Source organism: Micropterus salmoides, unplaced genomic scaffold (genome assembly GCF_014851395.1).
Source record: "Micropterus salmoides isolate LMB-PRFRI ecotype aquatic unplaced genomic scaffold, ASM1485139v1 Ms_hic_scaffold_1, whole genome shotgun sequence".
Classification (NCBI taxonomy): Eukaryota; Metazoa; Chordata; class Actinopteri; order Centrarchiformes; family Centrarchidae; genus Micropterus; species Micropterus salmoides.
This window is the reverse complement of record NW_024040040.1, coordinates 30,664,410-30,680,327: the sequence shown is the minus strand read 5'-3', so window position 1 is coordinate 30,680,327 and position 15,918 is coordinate 30,664,410. Positions and strand designations below refer to the sequence as shown.

Sequence of the window (15,918 nt, the reverse complement as noted above, 5' to 3'; positions counted from 1 at the left end):
GGTCAACAGAGGTTTTTTAGATTTAAGAGCTGGTTTCACAGAAGTAGATTTTAATCTTACCTGGTTGCTCTGTTTCATGGAAAATGTCATGTATTCCATCCCTCCTCCATTTCACTGTAAATCAGATGGTGGAGGAGGGCAGCTGTGAAATATTAATGCTTATCCCTTACATCAACAAAGACTCTGAAAGGGTCCTAACCTTTAATACATCTCCATCATTGATCATGATGTTGTCCCAAGTAGCCTAACTGCACAGAATTTTAGAAATGTATATGCATGTTTGTATTTTTCCATCAAGATACTTGATTTTTAAGGTGGTAAATAGTCAAATTACCTTATCCTTGGTACTGTGATACATGTAGCTGCCTCCTGAAAGGATGTTCCTACCTCAGATTGTAACATTATACTCCCTTCAGCTCTTCAACTTCATCTGATTCATTAGAAACATGTCATCAGATAATACAATGTGTAAAAAGTGTGATATTTATCAATGGGAGGATGTGAGAAGTCTGTCTGTGGATGATGTGCAGTATCTATTCCAGCCAGTAGGGGTCAGCAGACGCTTTCATTATGCTGTGTGCAGCCAAAGATAAACCATCACTAAAATAACATCAATTATTTTTTGAAGCAATCTTTTACAGTTTGAATCCAGTCAAAACAACATACATGCAGATAGGATGAGACACTTAAATGGGTTTAATTGTGTTACCAATTCTGTAACCAGTCACCAAAAGATATTTAAAAAAATGAAATTAGAGTTGTTATGGATGTACTTTTTTTATTTCATAGAAACTGCAGCATTACACAAGTGCTGAAGCCGTAAACCATGTACCATACACACACACACACACACACACACACACATACACCCTCATCCACACACATTCAATGAATGCTGAGCACTGGTGCAGAGAGATGAAACAGCAAGACTGGAGTCACAATCAAAAAAGAAAAAGGGGCAGGGATGGAGGTTATTTAACAGAAATGCACCATCACACTTTACAGCACGCAAAGAACTCAGGGGGGCTTTTATTTCTGTGACTGACCTCCTACAATGGCGTTTCGTCCTTAACAGATAGAAAATATAAATTATTTCTACAATAAGTACATTCTCTAGATTAAGACCCATAAATATGTGTTTACAAGCTCAACATATGGTGTGCACAGGGGCCCATGCGTCCACGATATACATACACAATAAATATTGGATATAGTCACAATACAGCATCAAGAAGGGTATTTGATTTTCTTTGAACAAATTAATGGTACAGCAAGGCATGGCAGAAGTCCGCATTCACAAACCAGCTGAGGAAAGGCATTCAGAAGATGTATCCTGTCGGTTATTCATTTTTATTAAAAGGGTTGCCTTGGTTACTCCTGTCTTGGCTCCGAAAGCATATTGAAGAGAAAAGATGAGAAGACAAGTTTTGGGGAGGAAGGTCTGAAGAAGCACCAGTGTGCTTGTGCTCCAGGCTTCAACCTGACTCACAATGAAAGAGAGAGAGAGAGAGAGAGAGAGAGAGAGAGAGAGAGAGAGAGAGAGAGACAGAGAGAGAGAGAGAGAAACTCATTTTGAGAGTTATCCTGTGAAAAATCTGAAATGAAATGACGGATCAGTCACTAGCAGATGAAAACCTGTTATCTCAACACTGATTATGATACTCCTTCTAAGAGCTCACCCTTTGACCAGTCAGTCAGAGAAAGAGGGGGAGAGATGGAGGAAGACCATGTGAAAGAAAGTGGTGTGAATACACACTGAGGAGTAAGGGTACTGTGTTACTGTGTGAGTGAAAATGAAAGAGAGAGAAAGAGAAAAAAAATAAGACGACCTAGTTTGGCAATGTGGCTTCTGGTTGCTAGGTAACGGCAGAAGAAGTGCCTCTTTGAGGTTGTTGGTCTCCAAAATGAACAATTTTCACCCCATCCAACCTCCACCCTACTCTCCCTCAGTACGAGAAAGCCTTTCCCGAACAGTTTGTGAATGCTGACAAAGTAAGAACAAGCAATTCATAGTCACGACTGTCAGCAAACACATCAGTCAAAGTGCAAAGTTGGAACTGGAGCACCTCTGTGTTATTTTTCTGCAATGTCTTTTTTCTGAAGCACAGAGCCGCTTCATCCTTAACAGGCCACAAGCAGAAAGCAAAATGATAAAAAAAAACTGTAGGCAACAAAAAATCTAGACCAGTGAGTCCATAAAGCACAGTATGTTTCATTGCCCACACTGTTGCAATGGTGATACAGTATAAACACCAATTTGATGTCTGAACAATTTTTCAATTAACATTAAAAATCTTCTGAAATATTCAGTTATTCAACAATTAAAAGAAAACAAAAAATCAGTCAAGTAAACATTTGATGCTGCTGACTAGTCTTTAAAATATATGAAATCCTCATACTGTACTGTATCAACTCATTCAAATTGCACTAATTAAATATTCAGTGCTCCAGAACCCAGATATTGCCTTATCTTTATCAGACCGCTGCCTATTCCTATTCATGCAGAGACATGTGTGAACCTATTCATAGCTGGGGTTGATGTCACTAAAAAGCCTTTGCAGGTGCTTCACTAACAAGCAGCAAAGGGTTAAAGTATTATGGTTGTAATGAGAGAATAACTCACTGTCAGCATCATAATGTCACCAAAAAAATGTTTTGCCATGTATCTGCACTGACCTAAATGAAAAGCCTTCTGGTCTTGTAATATTCTTAATTTGAAGCAGATGCTAATGATACATTTACCACACAGCATAGGCAGCTGGCTGAGGAGGTGTCTGCTGAGCTGTTTAATTGCATCTCCATGGAGGAGGATGGGTCTGTGTGGACATGGACTAAGCTCCGGTGGGCTACACAACCGAGAGTTAATCCTTGTTTCAGACACTTGAAAGAACTCAGGAGGGTCTGGTTAAGCTAATGTTAGGAGTCACACAACATCTTTTCATCACTGAGACACTAAATATAGCTTAACATCAGACCAAGCTGATCTAAACATACTGTGCCTATTGTCAGAGGATCCTCACACATAGACGTTACAACCTGTGCAGCCAACAGATGACGGATTAGGAGACAAGAGGGAAGAAACAGGAGCAAAGAAAATATTTGAAATGAATGTAATTAAAGCTAAGATGAGTTTCCCTAAACGTTTGCGTTAACCATTGGGTCGTTTCTTTGGAGGTGGATGAATTTCTGCAGCTTAGTGAGCAAGAAGAATCTTATTACTGGAGACCATCAAACACACACTTTTCCAAATAATTGCTTGTGGAGCCTGATAGCAGCACTGGTACTTGTGTCATGGCTGCATCTCTATTTAGCTTAAATTACCTAATATAATAAAAAGGTGACACTTCACTTAATTCCATGGAGGTTTCTTGAAAAGAACCGTGTAATTTGCTACTAACTATAGGCAAAGTGATCAGTTCGTACACTTCCAATTAATTCAAAATCCTAAAATAGTGTAACCTTGAGACTGACCCTGCAAACCTGTACAATTTGTCAACAAACATGCAATTCAGAATTGCTGGAAATGGAGCAGTTATTTTAAAGACATTTCTCTGGGAATTAACAACAAACTTAACCCAGTTAATTGGACTTACTACATTAAACAGAACTTTGTCTGTATTTTAACTGTAATTAGTACCAACTTGCATAGTGCTTTACAGGAAACCTTCCAGAAATTATTGAGTAAGTGTTACCTGCAAATAAAGTGTTACTATGACATAATATGGATCCTATGATTAAGCTACCAGAAACAAGAGGTTGACCTTCAACTTGTTTTGTGTACCCTGTAAATCAAAATTAGTATTCTTTTGTGGAAGGTATTATACCAGTGGACTAAACTACTCTAAAGGTTGAAGAGTGATTTGAGGCACAGACTTTATCTCCTTGTCAAGCATTTCTAGTCATCTTTACTTGCTATCATCACTGTATCCATACACTTTCAATTCAACAGATAAATCAATACACTTACAAATGCAGTTACTTTGTTTACATGTTTTGCAAAGTAAACCCACCAAGTCAGACTGCACTGAAAGTTAACAGAAGCCATCAGCTGCATGTCTGTTTGCCTAATATTAGATGCAGGTTTAAAATCTGTTCCTTCACCTTATATCCGAGGCTATTCCAGCACAGAGCCATGAATCATGAATTGAGCCATGAACTCAGGTGTCTTCACTGATAAATCTTCAGATTATCATAAATGAACAGAGGAAAAGAATGAACTAAACAAAAAAAGGGAATGCCAATGCACATCTTATCTGAGTTTAAATAAGGCTATTATATTTTGAAAACTGTTATCAGACAAAGGGGGAAAGTCTATATGCAGATTTGATAAGGCGCACGGTACACAAGGGGCAATAATATAACTTGAGTTATCTTATAGAGTGATAGCTTATCAGCGTTTTCAGTCAGACAAAAATTTATAACTTCTCTAAATGTTACAAAGTTCTGTGTAGCTGATCGCCCCACAGCATGAGTTGTAATGTGTCCTGACCGCAGCAAACCATGGTGAGACGTGTTAAATCATAACACTAAAACGGGCTCAGACATCCCTTTTAGGTACTATGAGCTGGGAACATTTCCAAATGTTGATTTTCATATCAGAGTTTGCACTAGGTGACAGTGTAGTTTTGTTGTGACTGTCATGATGTATAATGCATCTTAAGAGCAAACATAAAGCTTTTCATAACAGTCTTAAAATAAGCGTATTTTGGTCAGTAAACTATAAGAAGTTGAAAGCTCCAAGGCCTCAGTCTGCTGTTAATCTCCCAAACACACTGCCGGTCAGTCCACAAAATGTCAACAGCAAAAACAAAGAATAAATACATTAACACTCATCAAGACATGTTCTAGTTACTTGGTTTTTACAAATACATACATACAGTACTTATTTCATTAGACAAACTCATATTGTAATTTTATGATATTTTCATACGTACATTTTCAGTAGTCAATACATAGAGAGTATTTCAGCTTAGCTTAAGAACACAGGGGAACAGAGATGCATCAAAAAAATCAATCTTTTGGCTTGAGGGTAGCGTTGTTCTTATACCTGTAATGAGTTATACTTAACCTTAAATCAAACAGTGTTTGCAAATACTTTCTAAAGGTTTCTTTTAGCTTTCTTATGTGACTGACAGGTAGTAAAACACAATAAAAAGCAAAAACGATATCCAAACACTGAGATAGGTGTGATTTTGTATGCATCACAGATCAGCTTCCCCTCAATACATCAGTGTCACAATTTGATTTAAAAAATGTGACGTCCTTTTGTTCTAACTCTTGCTCTTCTTCATTGGCTCTTTATATGTTTCGTCCTAGAGCAGAGAATGTGTATTAGTCAACAGCTGAAAATAGTCCCTAAGCTAAAAATTACAGTTTATTTTTTATTAATCAAAGCTATATATTTGTGATTAGTTTATAAAGCTAACATGTTAGCACAAAATTGCCAATTTACACATCCAGCAGACACGGAGAAACAATAGTATTTATTTGGATACTTCTTTCTGGCCACCTGATGAATGTAAATCTAACATTTATTCTCTTCTACCTCTGTTTTGCTGAGGGGAAATGTTTGGGTCTTTAGTTGCTAAATGCTTCATTATGTCCACCGGCTATTGGATAATTTTGTCTATCTGACTTTGAGAGTTAGACTTTACCTACCTAGACTTTACCTACAACCTAGAGTAGTAAATTTATATTTATTTATCTGACCTTTTTCACTTGAAACAGATGCATGCCATGGCTGGAAACGACGCTAAGAGTGGTGAGAGTGAATTAAAACAGCAAAAGTTGTGAGCCATAAAAACCAAAACGATGAGCTGACATGCTAAAACACTGCGTTGAGGAGAAGTCAGGTGATAATTCTCTTTGGATTCATCACTAAGAGCAACACCTTTCACATTAAACATAGTAATTTGACTCATTAAAAACATAAAAAATATACTGATGGTGCAGCTTTAGAATTTTACATCTTCAATGAGAATCAGAGTATTGACATACAGATTAACGTGTTGTTGATTGTAGTCTTTTCATGGATTTTTGCTGACATTAAGAAAACAGCCTTAACGTTTAATACCTCTAACTGTACCTAAAAGAAATGCTTTTCTATTCCACCATCTACCACATGGTGGTTCACAGTTAACTGGCTGCAGGTTTCCAGCCTTACTGAAGGTGTGTCCAAACTGAACTTGCATGTTATTCATGCTGACAAACCCGCAATTTCACTGTGCATGTCAAAGAAGCTTTATAAAGCTTTGCATTTACTCGCATCTTAGTGCAAGGCTGCATTAATATCTACACTTAAGGCTCAGTACAGATACACACACAGAATTCAGTGTATTTCATGGCCATGCTTCATAAAATAAAAGAGCATGAAATTATTAACAAAATGTCTTACTGCACTGGCCCCTCATACAGGGCTTGCAAACTATACAGGCTACTGTAACTGCATAAAAGGCATACCACAGTGTATTTTAACCCTTTACTCCTGGCTGGAAGAAGCATCTCCAGACTACAGCTTGGATGCATTGCATACATAAACCAGAAGGTAAACCCTTCTGAAAAACCCACCAGCCAAACTATTGATTTTTTCACCGCTGTTGTTTCACACATACAGAGGAAGCATACAGGGCAGACAGAGGCTGAAGCTATCAAGCACACGGATTCTTTTAAACATTCACTTGTTAAAACTAACAATTACTTAAATTTAGTAGCAACAATACAGCGGCACAGTTTTAACTGAAAGGACTATCGTTCTTCCTTGGCTGTCCTCGTTTGGACCCACAGTGTAAGATGTCGTCTTCTAGACCAAGTCACATAGAGGAGAAGCAGATAGGAGAGGCGCAATACCATTATGGACAAGCAGAACACAGTAGAATTAGTTTCACTCCCTGATCTGCCTCCACAGTAGCAATATAGCTCATATTTCGTTGTATTAATCAGTTTTATTTACAAGTGCATCTTCCTGGAAGGACTCAAGTCTTCTGTCAAAAGGGATAAAACAGGAAAGGCTTCCTAATAAATAAAAGTTTAATTATGGATTACATTGCTTTTTCTCTACTGCTGAGGCAGGGTATCAGGAAACCTTAACTTTCTGTATCATAGTGGTTTGACCTCTCTGTCTGTAACAGTAACAACACATATTTGACAGCATTAAAATGAACTGCTGATTAATATAAGAACTGAACCCGGTAGCGGTATGAATATTGTTCCAGCAACACCAAGGCCTTCCTGAGGTCACCTCCAGTTTTAAGGTAACACAGGAGTTCAGCCATTTTGATGAGGTCAGCTCATCAGATGGATATTAACAGTAGAGTGACATCCTACTCCGCCGCATGGCCTCGCTGATCAAATAGGCTGGGCTGATCTCTGGTTCCTCTGTCATCACCACAATGTTCTGCCACTCTCCACACTGGTTGGATTTCTTGATGGTATCCACCACGCAAAGAGCATAAAGACAATCCTCAAAGGTAGCAGCCATTGTCAGAGGCCTCCCGTCCCACGTCCGCCTGTCGTCTTGGTCATGAAAGGCCTGCCGCACAGCCTGGATCATGCGGATCGTTCCGGTGAGATAGGGGGCTGGAATGTCACTGAAGGCCTTCTCCGGTAAGGAAGCCTTCTCAAGAGGTGTGGTGTCTTTGAGCAGAAGTTCAGGACCTCTATTGCTTCCTCCGTCCCCGCTGTTCTTCTGTCCATACAGGTCCGTCCCCATGACTGTTAACCTCCCAACCGTCCCCACAACGATCACCTCCTGCCGAAACTCACCAGGCACGTTGAAGTTGAGCGTGACGGTGCAGCAGGCGCCTCCCTCCAGTACCATCTGAAACGTGCAGAAGTCATCGCTGGTGATCTGACGGATGCCCCGGATGTGATCCGTTTGTTTGACGAAGGTCTTGAGGAAGCCGTGGACTTTTTCTGCACGCTGACCAGTCAGAAACGTAAGCAGGTCGATGATATAGGTGCCAACCGAATGCAGACCACCACCTCCCATCAGGTCATCGCAGCTCCAGTTGTATTTCTTTCCCAGGAGACTTCCACCGTGGACCTTTAAGGCAAAGAGGAGAAATTGTGACAAGGTTTTTTTTGATAACGTCCTTCCTTACCAGCTCTGTTGGTGTTTCTCATACTAACTTAAAAATTCTCCATCTCCAAAAACAAGCATTAATTTTTTTGTCATACCTGGGCCTCACAGACCAGAAGCTCCCCGATGTACCCTTCCTCTAACAACTCCTTCATTCGAACGAAGGCTGGCAAGAAACGTAGTACATTTCCCATAATGCTCAGCAACTTGGGGTAATACTGGGCAGCTGACATCATTCGGAAGGCATCCAGAGGCGTTGCTGTCCGGTCGCAGATGACATTCTTTCCAATACCTTATAAAGAAGAGGAGAGACTGTTTAGGATGAGCCAAATGGGCTTTACTTTTTTGCTGTATCATTTAAATGTTTTTACAGTACTGTTTTCCTCTATACTGTCCGTGTTAGATGAAGAGAGGATCTAGGGAAGAAGTCAGGAAGAGAGGAAGAAGTAATGTGGCCTTAGCAACATTCGCAGACATAACATCCTCTTGAGCGGGAAAACATTCCCTGGAGAAACAATGCAGAGCTGCAATATGTGGCAGCTCCCAGTATAGCTGACTCAAGAGTTACTAAACTTTGTGGACTTTCTCCTCTGCGTCACGGGAACGTTGTGACAAATGAGGGCTTATGCAAAAAGACATAACATATATGTACTCTATACTGTACAGCATTGCCCACAGAATAAGGCTAACAGGGGACATGGTCTTCTAAAACTTAAGATTCAGATAAGAGTAACAAAATATTAGGGAGACAAGCTCATTAGTACCTACATCCACAATCAAAATATAGGACCATAAAACTGTGGTGTATGGTAAGATATAATCAGAGGCCTGATGGAAAAGCGCAAGCACTGAGGTGTAGGAGAGATGGAAACGGGAGGAGAGAAAGAGGCCTGTAGACACAATATGAAACCCAATTAAAATCACTTTCAGCACTCTTTTTTTTTTATTATTTTTTAATCAATTAATTCTTTAATTCTATTATATATATACACACACGTTACTGTTTCATTTATTTATTTTATTTTTTATATATATTTTTATTTTTTAACACACACACACACACACACACACCGTTTTATTTATTTATATTTAAAAAAATTTTTAAACACATAAACACACATGCTTACTGTTTTATTTATTTTATTTTTAATATATTTTTATTTTTTAACACACACACACACACACACACACTTACTGTTTTATTTATTTATTTTAATTTTTAATATTTCTTTTTTTTCTTTTTTAAACACAAACACACATACGCTTTGATTACTTTACGCTTTAATTACTTGTTTAATGAAATGTATGGGGCTGATTGTTCTTATGTTGTATATATGATGCTTTGGCAATGTTGTTGTTACATTCATGCCAATAAAGCTAATTTGAATTGAATTGAATTGAATGAGAGAGAGAGAGAGAGAGAGAGAGTAATTAAAGTGTTATTGTTAAAAAAGCTCATGAAGTCGTTACTAAGGGCTATAGGAATACATGGCTTAATAGAGCTGTGACTCTGTCAGCCTGGCTACAGTGCTGAAAAGTGGCTGTTCTCATTTTGCTCTATTAATGATGAGTAGTACGCTGCTCTGGCATTGTGGAGGGCGTTCCTATAAGTTTTAAGACTATCTTGCCAGATTTGGAAGATTAATCGAGACTCTTCTAGATTGGTGGTACGTCATTTCCTTTGAAGTTTCTGCATTATTGCTTTAATATGCGAGTTTCGGTGTTACAAGCTAACCGTCTTTGTTTTACTATCTTCTTTTTTAGAGGGGCAACAGAACTTGACTCTAAGTGTGATTCACAGTGAGCCTGCAATACAATCAACAAGATGATCAATTTGGGATTGAAATTAGCATAGGCGTCCGCTACATTGAGACATAACACGTAATGAATAAAAAGCTGATGGAATCACTTCCTTAAATTTAGCTACAGCTGTATCAGATTGACACCTAGTGTAGAGATTTTTGGCATGTGGTCCAGTAACAGGAACTCAAAAGTTATTAAATAGTGGTCTGATGGAAGGGATTCTGTGGGAACACTATTAAAATCACGAATGAATATTAAAATCACCTACAATTAAGGACTAACCCTAACCCTTGGCAAAAACTCTTTAAATTCAGATAAAAATTCAGAATATAGACCTATGGTCTAATTTGTGTCAGTTTAGAGGCCCTTGACGTGAAAAAGTTTGATTACCACTGGGTTAACAAACACATTAAGGCAGAGGTATTAAACTGGTCATATTATGCTCACTTTCAGGTTCATCATTTTATTTGGGGGCTGTACCAGAACAGGTTTACATGGTTTCATTTTCAAAAAACACCATATTTTTGTCATACTGCACATTGCTACAGCTCCTATTGTCACCCTGTGTGTTTAATACTTTTTTGAGGGTGTTCCTGACAAGCCGCTAGGCGAGCATTATGACACGGGTTACAAAGTGACACAGATAGTTTGCGGAAGGTAAACTCCCTTTGGGGTGGACTTTGGGCCTTTTCACTTTGCATTACACAATAAGAAAGAAAGGGAAAAAGCCAAAAAGCACAATATGACCTCTTTAATAGTCTATGACACCCTTTTGTAAAAGAACACAGATGCCTTCATTACTGCTTCTACAACTCTAGAATATGAGCATGCTCTGAATCATTGCAAGTACTGATGGAGACATGATACTATGCATCAAAGTTGTTAAGATTTAAACGACGGCAGATTTTTTTAAACAACAGTTTTGTGGCGGTACTGTTTTCACAAGCCTCAGGGAAAAGGTGACTGATGCCTGGTTCCCAACCACATAATAAATGAAAATAAAGTATCCCCCTTGGAGAAAAGTTCCACAAATATTTTAATACATAATGGAAAAAAAGCCTCTTCAATAAAGTAAAAAAAAAAAAAAAGAATGGGGAAGGGGTTTTAAATGAAAACAGACAAATAAGGGCTCGCAGGCAGAAGGTTATATTTATTGAAACACCAGGGCTGCTTTAGGTGCCCTGGGCTCTATGTCCACTCTGAACTCAAGGTCCAGAGTACTCTTATTTATTCCCACAATAAACAAAGGAGACAGCAAAAGGAATCTCAGCAGGTCCCAAAGGACAGAGATATAGGCTGACTTTGGCTAAGGAACGAATTCTGCACACATTGCATAGGGTTCAGCATGCTTCAGGAATGAGCCACAGTGGGCTGTATGACCCTCTTCTTATGCCTTGCAGAATGGGCGTTGCCACATCCCGATTGGCCAAGAAGGAATCACCCAGCTGCACTCAATCCTTGCTGAGGAGTCAGTGCAACAGGTGCTCTGAATGATCCCTAATCAAGAACTGGAGTACTGGAGATTCGGCCAAACTAATGGGAAAAATAAAGTAAAATAGTAGAGAATTACATACAGACTACTACAGTTTCATGAGCGATGCCTATTATTTCTGAAATGGAATAATCAAAGAACAAACTATTTCCAAAGATTATGAAGACTAAGTCAAGTCCAAAAGCACTGGATTGAAAAAAAAAATACTGATTGGCTAAACCTCTCAGTTGTGTCAGGATATTACTACATCTCAAGGATTTGTTATGTTATATCTATATTCTTGAGGCCACTTCCATTAGCTGACAGTGTCCTTTAATTGTCATGGTCACACATGGTCACCGGGGAGTTAAGAGAATGGTAGTAAGAGAAAAAGCACATTTACAGTACACACAGTGTAGGGGCATTATCCTACACACACATTCCTTTGTGAAAATCAGAATGCAGCATGCACATAGCTTCACCTCCAGTCCTGGCTGAGGGTTTTGGGTGGAGGGGCTGTGTTGGAAGTGAAACTTCCCATGCTAATCTGCCATTAGCTTCAATCATCCAGGCCAGGAAATTAATCCGGTTGACCCAGTTCTGAACCGCGCCGTGTCAGCCCCCACCCACCCACCACCCAACCCCTGCAGACAGACAGACAGAGCCAAGCAACAACAGTGGACCCCTGTCCCCTTGTTTTGGTAAGCAACACACACAAACAGATAACAGATTGAAAGATGAATTGTCCTGGGTGAGGCTCTTCTGGCTAAATGCTCTTGACTGACTTTTTTGGCACTCATATTGAGCTTAATGTCTTCACAGGACAATAGCGTGTCTAGCTTCTACAATGCCTGAAGGCAGATTGCACTTTTCCACATCAATTCTCTCCATGATTTGGCCAAAATACATAAACAAATACATACACATACTCTTCAGCAAAGTCTGCAATCAAAATTATTTAAGCTATATAACATTAAAGCCAAACATAAACAAAATTATTCCAATTTATGACTATACTGACTTGTCATAACAGGCTCTGCGTCTGACCTTTATAGAGATTAAATAAGCTCCTCTTCAGATCAACTATGACCTTTTGTGCCTCACACACAAAGGTCTGAAAGGTCGAGGCTGGCTTAGACAGGTCAGCCTGTTGAGTCATCATTGCTACTCAGCCACAGCCTCCTTCAGACAGTGAGAAAATGTATTTTATGTGAATGTGTCTAATAGAGTACGGATGTAACTGAGCATAAAGTAATCTCAACAGCTATTGCAGTACAATATATAGAACTTGGACTTAGGGTTGGACAATAAAATAACAATTATCACAATATAATTTTCTTCAATAACAAATGCTCAATAAATATTCAATAAATATTTGACTTTATTCACTTGTATCATACACGAATCACGACTTAATTTTTTTAATTATGATGTTTATTTTGTTGAAGCAAAAAGGACTGAAACAAGCTTTTACTTTTTATTCATGCATAAATGTTGACAAAGATTTTATCATAATTGTTTTGAATGTTCTACCTCAGATTCGTGAAGTGATTCACTGTTTGGCATCAAGTGTTGACCATAACGAAGAGTTTAAACCACAATTAACCATCAGGTTACTTCACTCAGGAGTAAAAATCAGCCTTTAAACTCGAAAGAAATAACGATTTGATACTTATCGTGATAATTATTGATATCGAAAGATATGAAACTTTTTGGCCATATTGTCCAGCCCTACTTGGACCACCATTCACGAAAGTAAAACTCCAGACTCCAGAACTTGTAAAATCAGCCATGTGGTGAAAATGTCGCTGGATTATTGGTCATACAGACAGCAGGTAAAAAGACAACAAATCATGATGTGTCTACCTATCTACTATCACATATCATGGAGTACTGTCAGGTTTAAGTTGGTGTTGGTGTGGAGCGCATATCATCAGATTTAAGAGAACCGCGCATATGAATGTCTCATAAGATTAATGCAGAAGTAATGCAGGTGGTACGTTTGCTGTGATGGGAGAGTCACAGAGTTTACTTGACAGCGTTCCCCTACAAGGTGGACCAGAGAGCGGCTGTTTGGCTGCACCAGAGTTTGAGTATACGCTCCAGACTTTGGTTCAACTGGACTCAACAAGGCCCGGCCATGTAATGGAGGAAAAAAAAAACCTTCTGCACGACCCCCAATATTTAATTAATAATTAAATATTCCTGTGCAGGACATAACTGACCGAGACAGACAAAGAGAGAGAGATCCTGCAGAAAAAGTGAAAAGGACAACAGTAACCCTATAGATATTATGTAGGTATTACATTAACTAAGTATGACAATTACACATAAAAGATTGCTGTATTTTAAAACCTTAGCGTGGTTTGGTACTATAGGTCACTATAAACTCTATATATCATGCGTCTCTTTACAGCACAGCAGGAGATAAACAGCAAGCATGAGGTATCTTGTAAAGCATCAAGGACATCACAGACAACAGGTGGTACCCGACCACAGTTCATATACATCAATCTGCTTTTGAAGATTAGAAGATATCCTTCCCTTAGCAGCAGTGAATGGTGGCAGCCTGCTAGCCTTCAGGCACCTTTGATGTGCAGACTACTGACATCCTGTCAGAGAGAATCAGCTAACCTCACCGACCTCACAGACTGAAATCACATTTTTATCATCTCACAAACATGAGGTCTAAAACTCTTCAAACTAATTCAAGTGCAACTGGTTCACATACAGTAGCAATGTACTGTCATTAAGAATAAATGACCAGAGTCATACATGAAAAGGGCTTGCGGTTACGGAGCTGTGAAATGAATGTATGTCTATGGGAGTGTTATTTGATTTCCAATTAATAGCGCCACCTAGAGGCCGACTGACGGCAAATTTCACACAGCCCCTCGGTAAGGCGTTACAGATAAGGTTCCCGAGTTTGGTGTAGATCGGACATTGCAAACGTAAGATCTGACATGACATCCTGGTTTTAGCGTTTGTGCAAAAATGTGTTAGCTTATAATTTGGCCGTTTTTTGGCGGATCAAAATTCTCTCTACAAACTTTGTTTGGCTTGGTCCAGAGATGATCCGTCCGATCCAAAGTTTCGTGGCGATTGGACTTTAAATAGGTTTTCTGTACACTTCTGAATTCATTCTGTTGCTACCATCATCAGTTACATGGTAACACTTTCTATGAAGGTCATCGCTATAATGACTTATGCATATATTTATAACACGATATAATGCGTCCATAAGACATTATATATATATTATAGAGATTATAACAGTTGTTATAATCACTTACAAACATGCATTAGGCGCTATAGCAAAGTTCATGACGCAACAGGTCTTCTCTTGAGCGATCTTTCACCACCCTGAGAATGAGTGTCCTTGATGTAATTATGTTGTGTTTTTGTGCTAAACTGCAAAATGTTCAAAATTCATACAGATTGTTCATAAAGTGAAGAAACATAAATAAAAGTTGTTTTCCTGCGCAAAAATGTGTGTCACTTTACTTAAAGCAAACAATTACGTGTTATAAGGTCTTATAATTAGTTCATATGGTATTATGTCCACCTGGAATATATTATACAGGGATAGATATTTTAACAATTTACTTAAAGCAAACAAAGACATGCTATATAACTTTACACATTACTATAAGCTATTATTCCATTTTATATCACTAATTGTAAATGGTGACTAAAGTGTATTCATAATGACGCAGAGTCGGTGGTTATAAAGTGTTATGGAACATGGTCGGAGATTCTTGCCGCACATTGATATAAACTGGTATTACTATTAGTTATAAAACATTAAATCAAAAGGTCATAATACATTATGAACTTTGCTATAGCGCCTAATGCATGTTTGTAAGTGATTATAACAACTGTTATAATGTCTTATGGACACATTATATCGTGTTATAATTATATGCATAAGTTATTATAGCGATGTCCTTCATAGAAAGTGTTACCAGTTTATCATCAATAAATATTAATGAGCCTGTTCCAGAAGCAGCCATGCACGCCCAAGCCATGACATTACCTCCACCATGCTTCACAGATGAGCTTGTATGCTTCGGATCATAAGTAGCTCCTTTCTTTCTCCACACTTTGGCCTTTCCATCACTTTGGTAGACATTAATCTCGGTCTCATCAGTCCATAAGAGTGTGTTCCTGAACTTTTGCGGCTCATCTCTGTACTTCTTTGCAAATTTCAATCTGGCCTTCCGATTCTTCCTGCTGATGAGTGGTTTGCATCTTGTGGTGTGGCCTCTATATTTCTGCTCTCTGAGTCTTCTTCTAACAGTGGATTGTGATACCTTCACCCCTGCACTGTGGAGGTCATTGGTGATGTCACTTACTGATGTTTGGGGGTTTTGTTCACAGCTCTAACAATATTTCTGTCATCAACTACTGGTGTTTTCCTTGGCCGACCTGTTCGACGTTTGTTGCTTAGTACGCCAGTAGTTTCTTTCTTTTTCAGGACTTTCCAAATTGTTGCGCTTGCTATGCCCAATGTTTGTCCAATGGCTCTGGTCAATTTTCCTTCTTTTCTCAGCTTGACAATGGGCTT

General features: G+C 38.7%; 1 protein-coding gene across 1 annotated transcript in view; it reads right to left on the bottom strand.

The window, feature by feature from the left end:
• Positions 1-761: 761 nt before the first annotated feature.
• Positions 762-15,918, bottom strand: part of si:ch211-276f18.2 (glucose-fructose oxidoreductase domain-containing protein 1) — a 41,159-nt gene continuing 26,002 nt past the window's right edge. Inside the window, exons 2-3 of the mRNA XM_038723815.1 lie at positions 8,176-8,369; positions 762-8,041 (exon numbers count right to left, since the gene is read on the bottom strand). Coding sequence (XP_038579743.1) covers positions 7,301-8,041; positions 8,176-8,369 — 935 coding nt within the window. The 3' untranslated portion in view covers positions 762-7,300. The remainder of the gene's footprint in view (positions 8,042-8,175; positions 8,370-15,918) is intronic.